General features: G+C 55.8%; 1 protein-coding gene across 3 annotated transcripts in view; it reads left to right on the forward strand.

Annotated features, from left to right (window-relative positions):
• The first annotated feature begins 7341 nt into the window (after nucleotides 1-7341).
• POLI (DNA polymerase iota) overlaps nucleotides 7342-19912 on the forward strand; it is a 103549-nt gene continuing 90978 nt past the window's right edge. For 2 of the 3 annotated variants that reach the window (XM_069746001.1, XM_069746002.1), the window contains exons 1-7: nucleotides 7348-7528; nucleotides 7902-8012; nucleotides 9560-9724; nucleotides 16158-16304; nucleotides 16730-16966; nucleotides 17423-17601; nucleotides 18747-18838. In XM_069746001.1, coding sequence (XP_069602102.1) covers nucleotides 7456-7528; nucleotides 7902-8012; nucleotides 9560-9724; nucleotides 16158-16304; nucleotides 16730-16966; nucleotides 17423-17601; nucleotides 18747-18838 — 1004 coding nt within the window. In that variant the 5' untranslated portion in view covers nucleotides 7348-7455. Of the gene's footprint in view, nucleotides 7529-7901; nucleotides 8013-9559; nucleotides 9725-16157; nucleotides 16305-16729; nucleotides 16967-17422; nucleotides 17602-18746; nucleotides 18839-19912 lie in introns of all 3 variants that reach the window. The other variant, XM_069746003.1, reaches the window with a different exon arrangement.

A 19912-nucleotide genomic window follows, 5' to 3' on the forward strand; every position in this document is an offset into this window, starting at 1 on the left:
ACAGGAAGTGAGGGCGGGCCTTTATCATTCTACAGGAAGTGAGGGCGGGGCTTTATTATTCTACAGGAAGCGAGGGCGAGGTTTTATCATTCTACACGAAGTGGAGGCGGGGCTTTATCATTCTACAGGAAGTGGAGGCGGGGCTTTATCACTCTACAGGAAGTGAGGGCGGGGCTTTATCACTCTACAGGAAGTGAGTGTGGGGCTTTCAATCTACAGGAACTGAGGGCGGGTCTTTATCAGTCTACAGGAACTGAGGGCGGGTCTTTATCACTCTACAGGATGTGAGGGCGGGTCTTTATCATTCTACAGGAAGTGAGGGCGGGGCTTTATCATTCTACAGGAAGTGGAGGCGGGGCTTTATCACTATACAGGAAGTGAGGGTGGGGCTTTATCATCTACAGGAAGAGAGTGTGGGCCTTTATCATTCTACATGAAGCGAGGGCGGGTCTTTATCACTCTACAGGAAGTGAGGGCGGGTATTTATCATTCTATAGGAAGTGAAGGCGGGTCTTTATCATTCTACAGGAAGTGAGGGCGGGTCTTGATCATTCTACAGGAAGTGAGGGTGGGGCTTTATCATTCTTCAGGAAGTGGAGGCGGGGCTTTATCATTCTTCAGGAAGTGAGGGTGGGGCTTTATCGTTTTGCAGGAAGTGAGGGTGGGTTTTTATCATTCTGCAGGAAGTGAGGGTGTGGCTTTCTTTCTACAGGAAGTGAGGGTAGGGCTTTGTCTCTATAGGAAGTGATGGTGGATGTTTGTCTCTCTATAGGAAGTAGGGGCGCGGCTTTGTCTCTCTATAGGAAGTGATGGCGGATGTTTGTCTCTATAAGAAGTAGGGGCGAGGCTGTCTCTCTATAGGAAGTGATGGCGGATGTTTGTCTTTCTATAGGAAGTAGGGGCGAGGCTTTGTCTCTATAGGAAGTGATGGCGGATGTTTGTCTCTCTATAGGAAGTAGGGGCGAGGCTTTGTCTCTCTATAGGAAGTGATAGCGGATGTTTGTCTCTCCTATAGGAAGTAGGGGCGTGGCTTTGTCTCTCTATAGGAAGTAATGGCGGATGTTTGTCTCTCTATAGGAAGTAGGGGCGAGGCTTTGTCTCTCTATAGGAAGTGATAGCGGATGTTTGTCTCTCTATAGGAAGTAGGGGCGCGGCTTTGTCTTTATAGGAAGTGATGGCGGATGTTTGTCTCTCTATAAGAAGTAGGGGCGCGGCTTTGTCTCTCTATAGGAAGTGATGGCAGATGTTTGTCTCTCTATAGGAAGTAGAGGTGCGGCTTTGTCTCTCTATAGGAAGTAGGGGCACGGCTTTGTCTCGCTATAGGAAGTAGGGGCGCGGCTTTGTCTCTCTATAGGAAGTGATGGCGGATGTTTGTCTCCCTATAGGAAGTAGAGGTGCGGCTTTGTCTCTCTATAGGAAGTAGGGGCGCGGCTTTGTCTCTCTATAGGAAGTAGGGGCGCGGCTTTGTCTCTCTATAGGAAGTGATGTAGGATGTTTGTCTCTCTATAGGAAGTAGGGGCGAGGCTTTGTCTCTATAGGAAGTGATAGCGGTTGTTTGTCTCTCTATAGGAAGTAGGGGCGCGGCTTTGTCTCTCTATAGGAAGTGATGGCGGATGTTTGTCTCTCTATAAGAAGTAGCGGCGCGGCTTTGTCTCTCTATAGGAAGTGATGGCGGATGTTTGTCTCTCTATAGGAAGTAGAGGTGCGGCTTTGTCTCTCTATAGGAAGTAGGGGCGCGGCTTTGTCTCTCTATAGGAAGTGATGGCGGATGTTTGTCTCCCTATAGGAAGTAGAGGTGCGGCTTTGTCTCTCTATAGGAAGTGATGGCGGATGTTTGTCTCTCTATAGGAAGTAGGGGCGAGGCTTTGTCTCTCTATAGGAAGTGATAACGGATGTTTGTCTCTCTATAGGAAGTAGGGGCACGGCTTTGTCTCTCTATAGGAAGTGATGGCGGATGTTTGTCTCTCTATAAGAAGTAGGGGTGCGGCTTTGTCTCTCTATAGGAAGTGATGGCGGATGTTTGTCTCTCTATAGGAAGTGATGGCGGATGTTTGTCTCTCTATAGGAAGTGATGGCGGATGTTTGTCTCCCTATAGGAAGTAGAGGTGCGGCTTTGTCTCTCTATAGGAAGTAGGGGCGCGGCTTTGTCTCTCTATAGGAAGTAGGGGCGCGGCTTTGTCTCTCTATAGGAAGTGATGGCGGATGTTTGTCTCTCTATAGGAAGTAGGGGTGAGGCTTTGTCTCTCTACAGGAAGTGATGGCGGATGTTTGTCTCTCTATAGGAAGTAGGGGAGCGGCTTTGTCTCTCTATAGGAAGTGATGGCGGATGTTTGTCTCTATAGGAAGTAGAGGTGCGGCTTTGTCTCTCTATAGGAAGTAGGGGCACGGCTTTGTCTCTCTATAGGAAGTAGGGCGCGGCTTTGTCTCTCTATAGGAAGTAGGGGCGCGGCTTTGTCTCTCTATAGGAAGTAGGGGTGAGGCTTTGTCTCTCTATAGGAAGTAGGGGCGTGGCTTTGTCTCTCTATAGGAAGTAGGGGCGCGGCTTTGTCTCTCTATAGGAAGTAGGGGTGCGGCATTGTCTCTCTATAGGAAGTAGGGGCGCGGCTTTGTCTCTCTATAGGAAGTAGGGGTGCGGCTTTGTCTCTCTACAGGAAGTAGGGGCGCGGCTTTGTCTCTCTGCTCCTCCTCTCCTGTCTCTCAAACAGCAGACAGACAGCGCTCAGTTCAATGCAGGCTAGTCAGTGGGCAAGATTAGGAGCAGTGCATGCTGGGAAACAAGGTAAACTAAGTTGTAAGTCCCAGCACCTATAGGCTGGCAGAATACTAATAAAGAGGAGCTCTCCGGTAACCATAGTGGATTGCAGAGCGTGATAATTGGGGCAGCTCCTGGACATATTAGACGGGTGTATTCACCAAAAACTGTTTTACCTTATTGTGGAGGAGGAGGAGGGCAAGACCCTGCCTGTCCACAGGTTTCGTGAGAAAGGAGAGGTAAACTGAATAACTTCAACAACAGCTCCAAAAGGACGAGCGAATCTGCAGCCCCGTGGAGGCGACATCTCTCACCCCATCGGAAATATCCACAATCAGCTTTCTGCCGCAGACTTACAAAACGTGGGGTCACTCGTACAAGCACCCCCCAGAGTGGGCGTTTGGGGGCAATTCTGGGGACATTTGGGTCAGTCTGGGTATTCCCGGGGACAGGGGTCATCTGTCCCAAAATATTGGGGTGAACTGTTGTTAAACATAGAAAAGGAGCTAAATAAATAATTCCTAGTAACAGATGATCACACACCGGGATCAGGGCGGGGACACAGAAAAGGAGATGCCATGGAGGATAGAAGATCTGTGATGGAGACACCATTTGGATAATTGGCTTCCTGGGAATTATGGAACTCGTGGAGCAGGAAAATTCACTCCGAGAACACGATTAGTCACAAGAGGCAAGACCAGACGTCTCCACACATGACAGCGCTGTGGGGGTGGGAGCTCCACCCAAGACGCCGTCACCACTACAGTCTGTGGGAGAAAGGATTTCAGAATACACCGCCATTTGTATTATCAGATATGTAACACAGGAGGCTTTGTTTCCTCATTTCAAAAAATAATTTCATCTGCATGCTGTTACCACCAGGGGAAGCTCATCGCATACGAATATATACAGCCACCACTAGGGGGAGCTCACTGCATATTTATTTATATAGCCACCACTAGGGGGAGCTCACTGCATATTTATTTATATAGACTCCACTAGAGGGAGCTCACTGTATAGTTATTTATATAGACACCACTAGGGGGAGCTCACTGCATATTTATTTATATAGACTCCACTAGAGGGAGCTCACTGTATAGTTATTTATATAGCCACCACTAGGGGGAGCTCACTGCATATTTATTTATATAGACTCCACTAGAGGGAGCTCACTGTATAGTTATTTATATAGCCACCACTAGGGGGAGCTCACTGCATATTTATTTATATAGACACCACTAGGAGGAGCTCACTACATATTTATATAGACACCACTAGGAGGAGCTCACTGCATATTTATTTATATAGACACCACTAGGGGGAGCTCACTGCATATTTATTTATATAGACTCCACTAGAGGGAGCTCACTGTATAGTTATTTATATAGCCACCACTAGGGGGAGCTCACTGCATATTTATTTATATAGACTCCACTACAGGGAGCTCACTGTATAGTTATTTATATAGACACCACTAGGGGGAGCTCACTATATATTTATTTATATAGACACCACTAGGAGGAGCTCACTACATATTTATATAGACACCACTAGGAGGAGCTCACTGCATATTTATTTATATAGACACCACTAGGGGGAGCTCACTGCATATTTACTTATATAGACACCACTAGGGGGAGCTCACTGCATATTTATTTATATAGACACCACTAGGGGGAGCTCACTGCATATTTATTTATATAGACACCACTAGGAGGAGCTCACTACATATTTATTTATATAGACACCACTAGGGGGAGCTCACTGCATATTTATTTATATAGACACCACTAGGGGGAGCTCACTGCATATTTATTTATATAGACACCACTAGGAAGAGCTCACTACATATTTATTTATATAGACTCCACTAGAGGGAGCTCACTATATATTTATTTATATAGACACCACTAGGAGGAGCTCACTACATATTTATATAGACACCACTAGGAGGAGCTCACTGTATATTTATTTATATAGACACCACTAGGGGGAGCTCACTGTATATTTATTTATATAGACACCACTAGGAAGAGCTCACTACATATTTATTTATATAGACTCCACTAGAGGGAGCTCACTATATATTTATTTATATAGCCACCACTAGGGGGAGCTCACTGCATATTTATTTATATAGACTTCACTAGAGGGAGCTCACTACATATTTATTTATATAGCCACCACTAGGGGGAGCTCACTGCATATTTATTTATATAGACACCACTAGGAGGAGCTCACTACATATTTATTTATATAGACACCACTAGGAGGAGCTCACTACATATTTATTTATATAGCCACCACTAGGGGGAGCTCACTGCATATTTATTTATATAGACTCCACTAGAGGGAGCTCACTATATATTTATTTATATAGACACCACTAGGAGGAGCTCACTGCATATTTATTTATATAGAAACCACTAGGAGGAGCTCACTACATATTTATTTATATAGACACCACTAGGAGGAGCTCACTGCATATTTATTTATATAGAAACCACTAGGAGGAGCTCACTACATATTTATATAGACACCACTAGGAGGAGCTCACTACATATTTATTTATATAGACACCACTAGGGGGAGCTCACTGCATATTTATTTATATAGACACCACTAGGGGGAGCTCACTACATATTTATATAGACACCACTAGGGGGAGCTCACTGTATATTTACTTATATAGACACCACTAGGGGGAGCTCACTACATATTTATATAGACACCACTAGGAGGAGCTCACTACATATTTATATAGACACCACTAGGAGGAGCTCACTGTATATTTACTTATATAGACTCCACTAGGGGGAGCACACTACATATTTATTTATATAGACACCACTAGGGGGAGCTCACTACATATTTATTTATATAGACACCACTAGGGGGAGCTCACTGTATATTTATTTATATAGACATCACTAGGAGGAGCTCACTACATATTTATTTATATAGACACCACTAGGGGGAGCTCACTACATATTTATTTATATAGACACCACTAGGAGGAGCTCACTACATATTTATTTATATAGACACCACTAGGAGGAGCTCACTACATATTTATTTATATAGACACCACTAGGGGGAGCTCACTGTATATTTATTTATATAGACACCACTAGGGGGAGCTCACTGTATATTTATTTATATAGACACCACTAGGGGGAGCTCACTGTATATTTATTTATATAGACACCACTAGGGGGAGCTCACTACATATTTATATAGACACCACTAGGGGGAGCTCACTGTATATTTATTTATATAGACACCACTAGGAGGAGCTCACTACATATTTATATAGACACCACTAGGGGGAGCTCACTGTATATTTATTTATATAGACACCACTAGGGGGAGCTCACTACATATTTATATAGACACCACTAGGGGGAGCTCACTGCATATTTATTTATATAGAAACCACTAGGAGGAGCTCACTACATATTTATTTATATAGACACCACTAGGGGGAGCTCACTACATATTTATTTATATAGACACCACTAGGGGGAGCTCACTACATATTTATTTATATAGACACCACTAGGGGGAGCTCACTACATATTTATATAGATCCCTCTAGGGGGAGCTCACTGCATATTTATTTATATAGAAACCACTAGGAGGAGCTCACTACATATTTATTTATATAGACACCACTAGGGGGAGCTCACTACATATTTATATAGACACCACTAGGGGGAGCTCACTGCATATTTATTTATATAGAAACCACTAGGAGGAGCTCACTACATATTTATTTATATAGACACCACTAGGGGGAGCTCACTACATATTTATTTATATAGACACCACTAGGGGGAGCTCACTACATATTTATTTATATAGACACCACTAGGGGGAGCTCACTACATATTTATTTATATAGACACCACTAGGAGCTCACTACATATTTATTTATATAGACACCACTAGGAGGAGCTCACTACATATTTATTTATATAGACACCACTAGGGGGAGCTCACTACATATTTATATAGACACCACTAGGGGGAGCTCACTACATATTTATTTATATAGACACCACTAGGAGGAGCTCACTACATATTTATATAGACACCACTAGGGGGAGCTCACTACATATTTATTTATATAGACACCACTAGGAGGAGCTCACTACATATTTATATAGATCCCTCTAGGGAGGATCTTTGATGTCTGGTGATATCAGTTTCTAATTATTAACCTCCTATAGCCGCCTGCGAGCGCTGACGAGCCAGCGACAGAGGAAAGGCTGCGGTGTCCGACATAATAATATATACCGGTAACAGGTGAAAAAAGAACCGGAATCACTGTTTTTTTTTTTTTGGTCACTCCCGGAAAACAAAAAAATAGTTATTGTTCTCAGATGGAAGAGGAAAATCTAAAGCAAAAAGTGGAACAGATGATAATAAACTTATAATAATAGCGATAGTAAAATAAAATAATAAAATGAAATAATAAATAATAATTCTAATAATAAACAGATGACATTAGCGCTCCTCTATGTGCAGAGCGCCATCTGCTGGTATTACTCGGCACTGCGGTTGGCGCCCTCTGGTGGCTGTACGGTGAGTTGCAGGCGGAGGTGACGTCCGGTGTGGCAGGCCTGTCCGGTGCTCGCCGCTCCCTCCGGTTTCCTCGCCTTCAGACCCGGGATATTTCCCGCTTGCGGTCTGCGCAGTGCATGATGGAGTCACCACGGGAGGAGGAGGATGATGAGACGGAGTGGCAGAGCCGGGAGGCGACGGCGGGTGCAGGTAATTATAGCCTGTGTCTGGCGGGTACAGCGCCCCCTGCTGCTCGCTGGGTTCCTGGATCACCCGTGCACATTGTAACAGAACCTCAGCTGTGAGGAGGCTTTCCTCTCTGCAGGTGAATGAGGCAGACTGACAAATGCCGCACAGTTCTGTGTTTTGGACACTTTTTGCGTCTGGTGCGACTTTTCAGGGTTTACACCGGATAACTGGCCTGATGTCTCCATTCCCTGACAGGAAGCAGAGGCGCTGCCTGTAATAAGGAATCAGAAAGTTTATGAAAAGTTGTAGAATTTTCCTGCCCCCTCCCCATGTTTAACCCTTAGTGCTGATGATGTCCTATAATCTTGGATTCTGATTAGTGCTTTTCCTGCAGCCCCCCAGTCCTCGGCTCCGGCCCCCCGGCTGATCGTGCACCTGGACATGGACTGCTTCTACGCTCAGGTAGAAATGATCCGGAACCCGGCGCTGAGGGAGAGGCCTCTGGGTAATTGTCAGGGTCGTCAGCCGGCAGGTGGGGGGGGCACTGTGACTGGCACCGTATGGGGGACGCGCTGTAACTGGCACCGTATGGGGGGCGCGCTGTGACTGGCACCGTATGGGGGCGCGCTATGACTGGCACCGTATGGGGGGCGCACTGTGACTGGCACCGTATGGGGGGCGCGCTGTAACTGGCACCGTATGGGGGGCGCGCTGTGACTGGCACCGTATGGGGGGCGCGCTGTAACTGGCACCGTATGGGGGGCGCGCTGTGACTGGCACCGTATGGGGGGCACGCTGTGACTGGCACCGTATGGGGGCGCGCTATGACTGGCACCGTATGGGGGCGCGCTATGACTGGCACCGTATGGGGGCGCGCTATGACTGGCACCGTATGGGGACGCGCTGTGACTGGCACCGTATGGGGGGCGCACTGTGACTGGCACCGTATGGGGGGCGCGCTGTAACTGGCACCGTATGGGGGGCGCGCTGTGACTGGCACCGTATGGGGGGCGCGCTGTAACTGGCACCGTATGGGGGGCGCGCTGTGACTGGCACCGTATGGGGGGCACGCTGTGACTGGCACCGTATGGGGGCGCGCTATGACTGGCACCGTATGGGGGCGCGCTATGACTGGCACCGTATGGGGGCGCGCTATGACTGGCACCGTATGGGGGCGCGCTGTGACTGACACCGTATGGGGGGCGCGCTGTGACTGGCACCGTATGGGGGGCACGCTGTGACTGGCACCGTATGGGGGCGCGCTATGACTGGCACCGTATGGGGGCGCGCTGTGACTGACACCGTATGGGGGGCGCGCTATGACTGGCACCGTATGGGGGGCGCGCTATGACTGACACCGTATGGGGGACGCGCTGTGACTGACACCGTATGGGGGGCGCGCTATGACTGGCACCGTATGGGGGGCGCGCTATGACTGACACCGTATGGGGGACGCGCTGTGACTGGCACCGTATGGGGGGCGCGCTATGACTGACACCGTATGGGGGACGCGCTGTGACTGGCACCGTATGGGGGGCGCGCTGTGACTGGCACCATATGGGGGGCGCGCTACGACTGGCACCGTATGGGGGACGCGCTGTGACTGGCACCGTATGGGGGACGCGCTGTGACTGGCACCGTATGGGGGACGCGCTGTGACTGGCACCGTATGGGGGGCGCGTTGTGACTGACACCATATGGGGGGCGCGCTATGACTGGCACCGTATGGGGGGCGCGCTGTGACTGACACCATATGGGGGGCGCGCTGTGACTGACACCGTATGGGGGGCGCGCTGTGACTGACACCGTATGGGGGGCGCGCTGTGACTGACACTGTATGTGGGGGCGCGCTGTGACTGGTACCTTTCGGGGTACGCGCCGTGATCCCTGTATGTCGCTGACCACGATAGACCTTGTGATCTGCGGCTGTGGTGCCCCTTGTTACCCATAAAGATCAGCGGGTGATCTGGTGGCACATACCCCGGAGGTCCAGGTCCCCTCACAGTTCCTCATCCTCCTCATTAACCCTCTGATGTCCGGTTTATGTTGCAGGCGTCCAGCAGAAAAACATCATCGTCACCTGTAACTACGTAGCCAGAGGATTCGGTGTCGGTAAATGTATGTCCGTCCGAGACGCGAAGGAGCGATGTCCGCAGCTCGTGCTGGTCAGCGGCGAGGATCTCACGCACTACAGGGAGATGTCCTACAGGGTCACAGGTGAGCGCAGGGACGGCTCAGGAGTGTGCGGCACAGGTGAGCGCAGGGACGGCTCAGGAGTGTGCGGCGCAGGGACGGCTCAGGAGTGTGCTGCACAGGTGAGCGCAGGGACGGCTCAGGAGTGTGCTGCACAGGTGAGCGCAAGGACGGCTCAGGATTGTGCGGCGCAGGGACGGCTCAGGAGTGTGCTGCACAGGTGAGCGCAGGGACGGCTCAGGAGTGTGCGGCGCAGGTGAGCGCAGGGACGGCTCAGGAGTGTGCGGCACAGGTGAGCACAGGGGCGGCTCAGGAGTGTGCGGCATAGGTGAGCGCAGGGACGGCTCAGGAGTGTGGCACAGGTGAATGCAGAGACGGCTCAGGAGTGTGCGGCGCAGGTGAGCGCAGGGACGGCTCAGGAGTGTGCGGCACAGGTGAGCACAGGGGCGGCTCAGGAGTGTGCGGCATAGGTGAGCGCAGGGACGGCTCAGGAGTGTGGCACAGGTGAATGCAGAGACGGCTCAGGAGTGTGCGGCACAGGTGAGCGCAGGGACGTCTCAGGAGTGTGCGGCACAGGTGAGCGCAGGGACGTCTCAGGAGTGTGCGGCACAGGTGAGCGCAGGGACGGCTCAGGAGTGTGATGCACAGGTGAGCGCAGGGGCGGCTCAGGAGTGTGCGGCACAGGTGAGCGCAGGGGCGGCTCAGGAGTGTGCGGCACAGGTGAGCAGCGATGGCTTTGGAGTGTGCGGCACAGGTGAGCGCAGGGGCGGCTCTGGAGTGTGCGGCACAGGTGAGCGCAGGGACGGCTCAGGAGTGTGAGGCACAGGTGAGCGCAGGGACGGCTCAGGAGTGTGCGGCTCAGGAATGTGCGGCACAGGTGAGCGCAGGGACGGCCCAGGAGTGTGCGGCACAGGTGAGCGCAGGGGCGGCTCAGGAGTGTGCGGCGCAGGGACGGCTCAGGAGTGTGCGGCTCAGGAGTGTGCGGCTCAGGGACGGCTCAGGAGTGTGCGGCGCAGGGACGGCTCAGGAGTGTGCGGCTCAGGGACGGCTCAGGAGTGTGCGGCTCAGGAGTGTGCGGCTCAGGGACGGCTCAGGAGTGTGCGGCGCAGGGACGGCTCAGGAGTGTGCGGCGCAGGGACGGCTCAGGAGTGTGCGGCGCAGGGACGGCTCAGGAGTGTGCGGCGCAGGGACGGCTCAGGAGTGTGCGGCGCAGGGACGGCTCAGGAGTGTGCGGCGCAGGGACGGCTCAGGAGTGTGCGGCGCAGGGACGGCTCAGGAGTGTGCGGCGCAGGGACGGCTCAGGAGTGTGCGACACAGGTGAGCGCAGCGACGGCTCAGGAGTGTGCGGCGCAGGGGCGGCTCAGGAGTGTGCGACACAGTTGAGCGCAGGGACGGCTCAGGAGTGTGCGGCGCAGGGACGGCTCAGGAGTGTGCGGCACAGGTGAGCGCAGGGACGGCTCAGGAGTGTGCGGCACAGGTGAGCGCAGTGGCGGCTCAGGAGTGTGCGGCACAGGTGAGCGCAGGGACGGCTCAGGAGTGTGCGGCACAGGTGAGCGCAGGGACGGCTCAGGAGTGTGCGGCACAGGTGAGCGCAGGGACGGCTCAGGAGTGTGAGGCACAGGTGAGCGCAGGGACGGCTCAGGAGTGTGCGGCACAGGTGAGCGCAGCGACGGCTCAGGAGTGTGTGGCGCAGGGGCGGCTCAGGAGTGTGCGACACAGTTGAGCGCAGGGACGCCTCAGGAGTGTGCGGCGCTGGGACGGCTCAGGAGTGTGCGGCACAGGTGAGCGCAGGAACGGCTCAGGAGTGCGTGGCACAGGTGAGCGCAGGGACGGCTCAGGAGTGCGTGGCACAGGTGAGCGCAGGGACGGTTCAGGAGTGTGCGGCGCAGGGACGGCTCAGGAGTGTGCGGCACAGGTGAGCGCAGGAACGGCTCAGGAGTGCGTGGCACAGGTGAGCGCAGGGACGGCTCAGGAGTGTGTGGCACAGGTGAGTGCAGTGACGGCTCAGGAGTGCGTGGCACAGGTGAGCGCAGGGACGGCTCAGGAGTGTGCGGTGCAGGGACGGCTCAGGAGTGTGCGGCACAGGTGAACGCAGGGACGGCTCAGGAGTGTGCGGCACAGGTGAGCGCAGTGGCGGCTCAGGAGTGTGCGGCACAGGTGAGCGCAGGGACGGCTCAGGAGTGTGCTGCACAGGTGAGCGCAGTGGCGGCTCAGGAGTGTGCGGCACAGGTGAGCGCAGGGACGGCTCAGGAGTGTGCGGCACAGGTGAGCGCAGGGACGGCTCAGGAGTGTGCGGCACAGGTGAGCGCAGGGGCGGCTCAGGAGTGTGCGGCACAGGTGAGCGCAGGGACGGCTCAGGAGTGTGCTGCACAGGTGAGCGCAGTGGCGGCTCAGGAGTGTGCGGCACAGGTGAGCGCAGGGACGGCTCAGGAGTGTGCGGCACAGGTGAGCGCAGGGACAGCTCAGGAGTGTGCGGCACAGGTGAGCGCAGGGACGGCTCAGGAGTGTGCGGCACAGGTGAGCGCAGGGACGGCTCAGGAGTGTGCGGCACAGGTGAGGCAGGGGCGGCTCAGGAGTGTGCGGCACAGGGACGGCTCAGGAGTGTGCGGCACAGGGACGGCTCAGGAGTGTACGGCTCAGGAGTGTGCGGCTCAGGGACGGCTCAGGAGTGTGCGGCACAGGGACGGCTCAGGAGTGTGCGGCACAGGGACGGCTCAGGAGTGTGCGGCACAGGGACGGCTCAGGAGTGTGCGGCACAGGGACGGCTCAGGAGTGTGCGGCACAGGGACGGCTCAGGAGTGTGCGGCACAGGGACGGCTCAGGAGTGTGCGACACAGATGAGCGCAGGGACGGCTCAGGAGTGTGCGGCGCAGGGACGGCTCAAGAGTGTGCGGCACAGGTGAGCGCAGGGACGGCTCAGGAGTGCGCGGCACAGGTGAGCGCAGGGATGGCTCAGGAGTGCGCGGCACAGGTGAGCGCAGGGACGGCTCAGGAGTGCGTGGCACAGGTGAGCGCAGGGACGCCTCAGGAGTGTGCGGCGCAGGGACGGCTCAAGAGTGTGCGGCACAGGTGAACGCAGGGACGGCTCAGGAGTGTGCGGCACAGGTGAGCGCAGTGGCGGCTCAGGAGTGTGCTGCACAGGTGAGCGCAGGGACGGCTCAGGAGTGTGCTGCACAGGTGAGCGCAGTGGCGGCTCAGGAGTGTGCGGCACAGGTGAGCGCAGGGACGGCTCAGGAGTGTGCGGCACAGGTGAGCGCAGGGACGGCTCAGGAGTGTGCGGCACAGGTGAGCGCAGGGACGGCTCAGGAGTGTGCGACACAGGTGAGCGCAGGGACGGCTCAGGAGTGTGCGGCACAGGTGAGCGCAGGGACGGCTCAGGAGTGTGCGGCACAGGTGAGCGCAGGGACGGCTCAGGAGTGCGCGGCACAGGTGAGCGCAGGGACGGCTCAGGAGTGCGCGGCACAGGTGAGCGCAGGGACGGCTCAGGAGTGTGCGGCGCAGGGACGGCTCAAGAGTGTGCGGCACAGGTGAGCGCAGGGATGGCTCAGGAGTGCGCGGCACAGGTGAGCGCAGGGATGGCTCAGGAGTGCGCGGCACAGGTGAGCGCAGGGACGGCTCAGGAGTGCGTGGCACAGGTGAGCGCAGGGACGCCTCAGGAGTGTGCGGCGCAGGGACGGCTCAAGAGTGTGCGGCACAGGTGAACGCAGGGACGGCTCAGGAGTGTGCGGCACAGGTGAGCGCAGTGGCGGCTCAGGAGTGTGCGGCACAGGTGAGCGCAGGGACGGCTCAGGAGTGTGCTGCACAGGTGAGCGCAGTGGCGGCTCAGGAGTGTGCTGCACAGGTGAGCGCAGGGACGGCTCAGGAGTGTGCGGCACAGGTGAGCGCAGGGACGGCTCAGGAGTGTGCGGCACAGGTGAGCGCAGGGACGGCTCAGGAGTGTGCGGCACAGGTGAGCGCAGGGACGGCTCAGGAGTGTGCGGCACAGGTGAGCGCAGGGACGGCTCAGGAGTGTGCGGCACAGGTGAGCGCAGGGACGGCTCAGGAGTGTGCGGCACAGGTGAGCGCAGGGACGGCTCAGGAGTGCGCGGCACAGGTGAGCGCAGGGACGGCTCAGGAGTGCGTGGCACAGGTGAGCGCAGGGACGCCTCAGGAGTGTGCGGCGCAGGGACGGCTCAAGAGTGTGCGGCACAGGTGAGCGCAGGGACGGCTCAGGAGTGTGCGGCACAGGTGAGCGCAGGGACGGCTCAGGAGTGTGCGGCACAGGTGAGCGCAGGGACGGCTCAGGAGTGTGCGGCACAGGTGAGCGCAGGGACGGCTCAGGAGTGGGCGGCACAGGTGAGCGCAGGGACGGCTCAGGAGTGCGCGGCACAGGTGAGCGCAGGGACGGCTCAGGAGTGCGCGGCACAGGTGAGCGCAGGGACGGCTCAGGAGTGCGCGGCACAGGTGAGCGCAGGGACGGCTCAGGAGTGCGCGGCACAGGTGAGCGCAGGGACGGCTCAGGAGTGCGCGGCACAGGTGAGCGCAGGGACGGCTCAGGAGTGTGCGGCACAGGTGAGCGCAGGGACGGCTCAGGAGTGTGCGGCACAGGTGAGCGCAGGGACGGCTCAGGAGTGTGCGGCACAGGTGAGCGCAGGGACGGCTCAGGAGTGTGCGGCACAGGTGAGCGCAGGGACGGCTCAGGAGTGTGCGGCACAGGTGAGCGCAGGGACGGCTCAGGAGTGTGCGGCACAGGTGAGCGCAGGGACGGCTCAGGAGTGTGCGGCACAGGTGAGCGCAGGGACGGCTCAGGAGTGCGTGGCACAGGTGAGCGCAGGGACGGCTCAGGAGTGCGCGGCACAGGTGAGCGCAGGGACGGCTCAGGAGTGCGTGGCACAGGTGAGCGCAGGGACGCCTCAGGAGTGTGCGGCGCAGGGACGGCTCAAGAGTGTGCGGCACAGGTGAGCGCAGGGACGGCTCAGGAGTGCGCGGCACAGGTGAGCGCAGGGACGGCTCAGGAGTGCGCGGCACAGGTGAGCGCAGGGACGGCTCAGGAGTGTGCGGCACAGGTGAGTGCAGAGACGGCTCAGGAGTGTGCGGCACAGGTGAGCGCAGGGACGGCTCAGGAGTGTGCGGCACAGGTGAGCGCAGGGACGGCTCAGGAGTGAGCGGCACAGGTGAGCGCAGGGACGGTTCAGGAGTGCGCGGCACAGGTGAGCGCAGGGACGGCTCAGGAGTGCGCGGCACAGGTGAGCGCAGGGACGGCTCAGGAGTGCGCGGCACAGGTGAGCGCAGGGACGGCTCAGGAGTGCGCGGCACAGGTGAGTGCAGAGACGGCTCAGGAGTGTGCGGCACAGGTGAGCGCAGGGACGGCTCAGGAGTGCGCGGCACAGGTGAGCGCAGGGACGGCTCAGGAGTGCGCGGCACAGGTGAGCGCAGGGACGGCTCAGGAGTGCGCGGCACAGGTGAGCGCAGGGACGGCTCAGGAGTGTGCGGCACAGGTGAGCGCAGAGACGGCTCAGGAGTGTGCGGCACAGGTGAGTGCAGAGACGGCTCAGGAGTGTGCGGCACAGGTGAGCGCAGGGACGGCTCAGGAGTGCGCGGCACAGGTGAGCGCAGGGACGGCTCAGGAGTGCGCGGCACAGGTGAGCGCAGGGACGGCTCAGGAGTGCGCGGCACAGGTGAGCGCAGGGACGGCTCAGGAGTGTGCGGCACAGGTGAGCGCAGAGACGGCTCAGGAGTGTGCGGCACAGGTGAGCGCAGGGACGGCTCAGGAGTGCGCGGCACAGGTGAGCGCAGGGACGGCTCAGGAGTGTGCGGCGCAGGGACGGCTCAGGAGTGTGCGGCACAGGTGAGTGCAGAGACGGCTCAGGAGTGTGCGGCACAGGTGAGCGCAGGGACGGTTCAGGAGTGTGCGGCACAGGTGAGCGCAGGGACGGCTCAGGAGTGTGCGGCGCAGGGACGGCTCAGGAGTGTGCGGCACAGGTGAGTGCAGAGACGGCTCAGGAGTGTGCGGCACAGGTGAGCGCAGGGACGGCTCAGGAGTGTGCGGCACAGGTGAGCGCAGGGACGGCTCAGGAGTGTGCGGCACAGGTGAGTGCAGGGACGGCTCAGGAGTGCGCGGCACAGGTGAGCGCAGGGACGGCTCAGGAGTGCGCGGCACAGGTGAGCGCAGGGACGGCTCAGGAGTGCGCGGCACAGGTGAGTGCAGGGACGGCTCAGGAGTGCGCGGCACAGGTGAGCGCAGGGACGGCTCAGGAGTGTGCGGCACAGGTGAGTGCAGAGACGGCTCAGGAGTGTGCGGCACAGGTGAGCGCAGGGACGGCTCAGGAGTGTGCGGCACAGGTGAGCGCAGGGACGGCTCTGCAGTGAGTAGATGTATGGCAGTTCTCCCTCTGGGTGAATCCAGTATCCGGCGTCCTCTGTGTCGGCGATGGTAAATGCCGGATTGGGTAATGGCCGATCTTTGCTTTCCTGCCAGACCTGTTGGAGGAGTTCAGTCCGCAGGTGGAGCGGCTCGGCTTCGATGAGAACTTCATTGACATCACAGAACTGGTGGATAAGAGGCTGCGAGACCCCCAGGGGGACAGAGCGATGGAGGCGTCCGGTCACGTGTACAATGACCAAGGTGGGAATAGTTTTATGTCTTCTCGGTCTTATCCAAGTGAATGGGAGCTGTAATACCGGCCACCGCCACCAGTAAATGTGGGGCGCTGTGCCTAGTAAGGAGAAGACAGCACGTGTTTTCCTACATTGATATCATGTGGTCATAAATCGGCTGAGAGGAGCTCAGAAAAAGACGAATTAAAAATGTCCGAAATCCCTTTATTGACTGTTAGAACGAGCTCGCTGATGGATCCTCAGTTACCTCATTCCGCATCCAGCCACACACGCTGCTGTCGAAGGCAAACGGTGCAAGATTTTTAATAAAATCCAATTGCAGAAATGATTTTTAGCCCCAAATGCACGTATTTGAATAAAAAAAATAGTCACCAGCTCCTTTTAAATTACTGAAAAACACGTTTAAAGGGATTTTTATTTTTTTATTCCTAGTTGTAGACCCCAGTGATTGGACTCACCAGCGTTATATCGTGGGCTCTCGTGTGGCGGCGGACATCCGGGCGGCGGTGCTCAGCAGGCTGGGGATGACGGGCTGTGCCGGGGTCGCATCCAATAAGCTGCTCTCCAAACTCGTCTCTGGGACATTCAAGCCGAATCAACAAACCGTTCTCCTTCCCGAGAGCTGCGGCCATTTAATCAGCGGCCTCAATCACGTCCATAAGATTCCAGGTGAGTGCTCTTATACTCTGCCGTCAGTATTTAGCACAGGCCTTTAAATCTTGCAATCCCGTTGAAGGGGGTGGGGGGAGGGGGGGCTCTTTCCTATCGCCCCTTTAACCGATCGCGGGGTTCTGATGGGTCGCTTCCCGACGCCGCCATCTTGGTGCTCCCGTTGAAGATCGATATTGAAGTATAATACCCGATCGCAGGTTCCCTATAGAGACTGATGAATAAAAAAACAGTTTTAAAAAAATATCTAGGTAATACATTACTTCTTGGTGATGAGCGCTGTCGCCCTCTGGTGGTGGTCTTCAGTTACTACAACCAAAGTTGGGCCGCCATTAAAACTCAGCATGAAGCGTTCTTATGTCTGATGTGTGATGTCCTCTCTCACGATGAGTGTTGTTATATTCTCCAGGACCGGGTGTTGTGTTACTTTAACACCATTGTCTTCATTACATGCAGGAATCGGACATAAAACTGCCCAGCGCCTGGAAGCTTTAGGGTTAAGCAGCGTCATTTCTCTGCAGTCTTGTCCGGTCGCAGTCCTTCAGAAGGAGTTGGGAGCCACGCTTGCTCATCGTATCCAGGCGCTCAGCAGAGGAGAGGACAGTTCACCGGTCACATCATCTGGACCTCCGCAGGTAGAGCAATGTGCTGTCTCGTATGGCTGCATACAGTGTAGCCCCCAATATGGCAATGTGAGGGGTGTATGACATACATAATCTGTTTGTGACTGCAAACCCTGCAATCCTGATTTTCCCCCTCACCCCCCCTGCATTCCTAGTCCCAACATCTTCACATCCCCCCGTATCCCTGATCCGGCGTCTTCACCGCATCCCTGGTCCGGCGTCCTCCCCGCATTCCTGGTTCGGCGTCCTCCCCGCATTCCTGGTCCGGCGTCCTCCCCGCATTCCTGGTCCGGCGTCCTCCCCGCATTCCTGGTCCGGCGTCCTCCCCGCATTCCTGGTCCGGCGTCCTCCCCGCATCCCTGGTTCGGCGTCCTCCCCGCATTCCTGGTCCGGCGTCCTCCCCGCATCCCTGGTTCGGCGTCCTCCCCGCGTTCCTGGTCCGGCGTCCTCCCCGCGTTCCTGGTCCGGCGTCCTCCCCGCGTTCCTGGTCCGGCGTCCTCCCCGCGTCCCTGGTCCGGCGTCCTCCCCGCGTCCCTGGTCCGGCGTCCTCCCCGCGTCCCTGGTCCGGCGTCCTCCCCGCGTCCCTGGTCCGGCGTCCTCCCCGCGTCCCTGGTCCGGCGTCCTCCCCGCGTCCCTGGTCCGGCGTCCTCCCCGCGTCCCTGGTCCGGCGTCCTCCCCGCGTCCCTGGTCCGGCGTCCTCCCCGCGTCCCTGGTCCGGCGTCCTCCCCGCGTCCCTGGTCCGGCGTCCTCCCCGCGTCCCTGGTCCGGCGTCCTCCCCGCGTCCCTGGTCCGGCGTCCTCCCCGCGTCCCTGGTCCGGCGTCCTCCCCGCGTCCCTGGTCCGGCGTCCTCCCCGCGTCCCTGGTCCGGCGTCCTCCCCGCGTCCCTGGTCCGGCGTCCTCCCCGCGTCCCTGGTCCGGCGTCCTCCCCGCGTCCCTGGTCCGGCGTCCTCCCCGCGTCCCTGGTCCGGCGTCCTCCCCGCGTCCCTGGTCCGGCGTCCTCCCCGCGTCCCTGGTCCGGCGTCCTCCCCGCGTCCCTGGTCCGGCGTCCTCCCCGCGTCCCTGGTCCGGCGTCCCTCCCCTTCCCGTAACCCTGAGGCTTCCAGCTCCATTTTATTTTCCATTTTATAATTTCTGATCTTTTCCTTCTTTGTTTTCAGTCCCTTAGTGAAGAAGATTCATTCAAGAAATGCTGCTCAGTCTCCGATGTGAGAACTAAACTAGAAGAACTGCTGCGGCTCTTACTGCATCGGTGAGTGGATGCGCCAGTGACCCCGTCTGCCGGTCACCACGTGCTCAGATAATACAGGCCGGACCCTCGGGGGTCTGTAAATAATGGGCCTCATGGGTAGCAGTAAGCTTGGGTTTTGGGAAATAGTGTATGTGACCAGGTGATCGCTGCTCATCCAGAGGGGGGCGCTCTAATGTGGGGCGTTCTCCTCTAGCAATAAAATATATTATCTATACAGACGGTTGGGCAGATCCCCCTCTTACTGCAGCGGGGGTGAAATAAAGACCCTCTTAACGATCATGGACTTGGTCTATCAGAGCGTCATATCGGCCATGTGGAGGTGGCCTAGTGGGACCCAAAACATTTTTTTGATAATTTTTTTTTTTTATAACCCCTTTACCCCCAAGGGTGGTTTGCACGTTATGGACCGGGCCAATTTTTACAATTCTGACCACTGTCCCTTTATGAGGTTATAACTCTGGAACGCTTCAACGGATCCCAGTGAATCTGACATTGTTTTCTCATGACATATTGTACTTCATGACAATGGTAAAAATTCTTTGATAGTACCTGCGTTTATTTGTGAAAAAACGGAAATTTGGCGAAAATTATGAAAATTTCGCAATTTTCCAACTTTGAATTTTTATGCAATTAAATCACAGAGATATGTCACACAAAATAGTTAATAAGTAACATTTCCCACATGTCTACTTTACATCAGCACAATTTTGGAACCAAAATTTTTTTTTGTTAGGGAGTTATAAGGGTGAAAAGTTGACCAGCAATTTCTCATTTCTACAACACCATTTTTTTTTAGGGACCACATCTCATTTGAAGTCATTTTGAGGGGTCTATATGATAGAAAATACCCAAGTGTGACACCATTCTAAAAACTACACCCCTCAAGGTGCTCAAAACCACATTCAAGAAGTTTATTAACCCTTCTCGTGCTTCACAGGAATTTTTTGAATGTTTAAATAAAAATGAACATTTAACTTTTTTTCACAAAAAATTTAATTCAGCTCCAATTTGTTTTATTTTACCAAGGGTAACAGGAGAAAATGGACCGCAAACATTGTTGTACAATTTGTCCTG

Source organism: Ranitomeya imitator, chromosome 1 (assembly GCF_032444005.1).
Source record: "Ranitomeya imitator isolate aRanImi1 chromosome 1, aRanImi1.pri, whole genome shotgun sequence".
In the NCBI taxonomy this organism is placed as follows: Eukaryota; Metazoa; Chordata; class Amphibia; order Anura; family Dendrobatidae; genus Ranitomeya; species Ranitomeya imitator.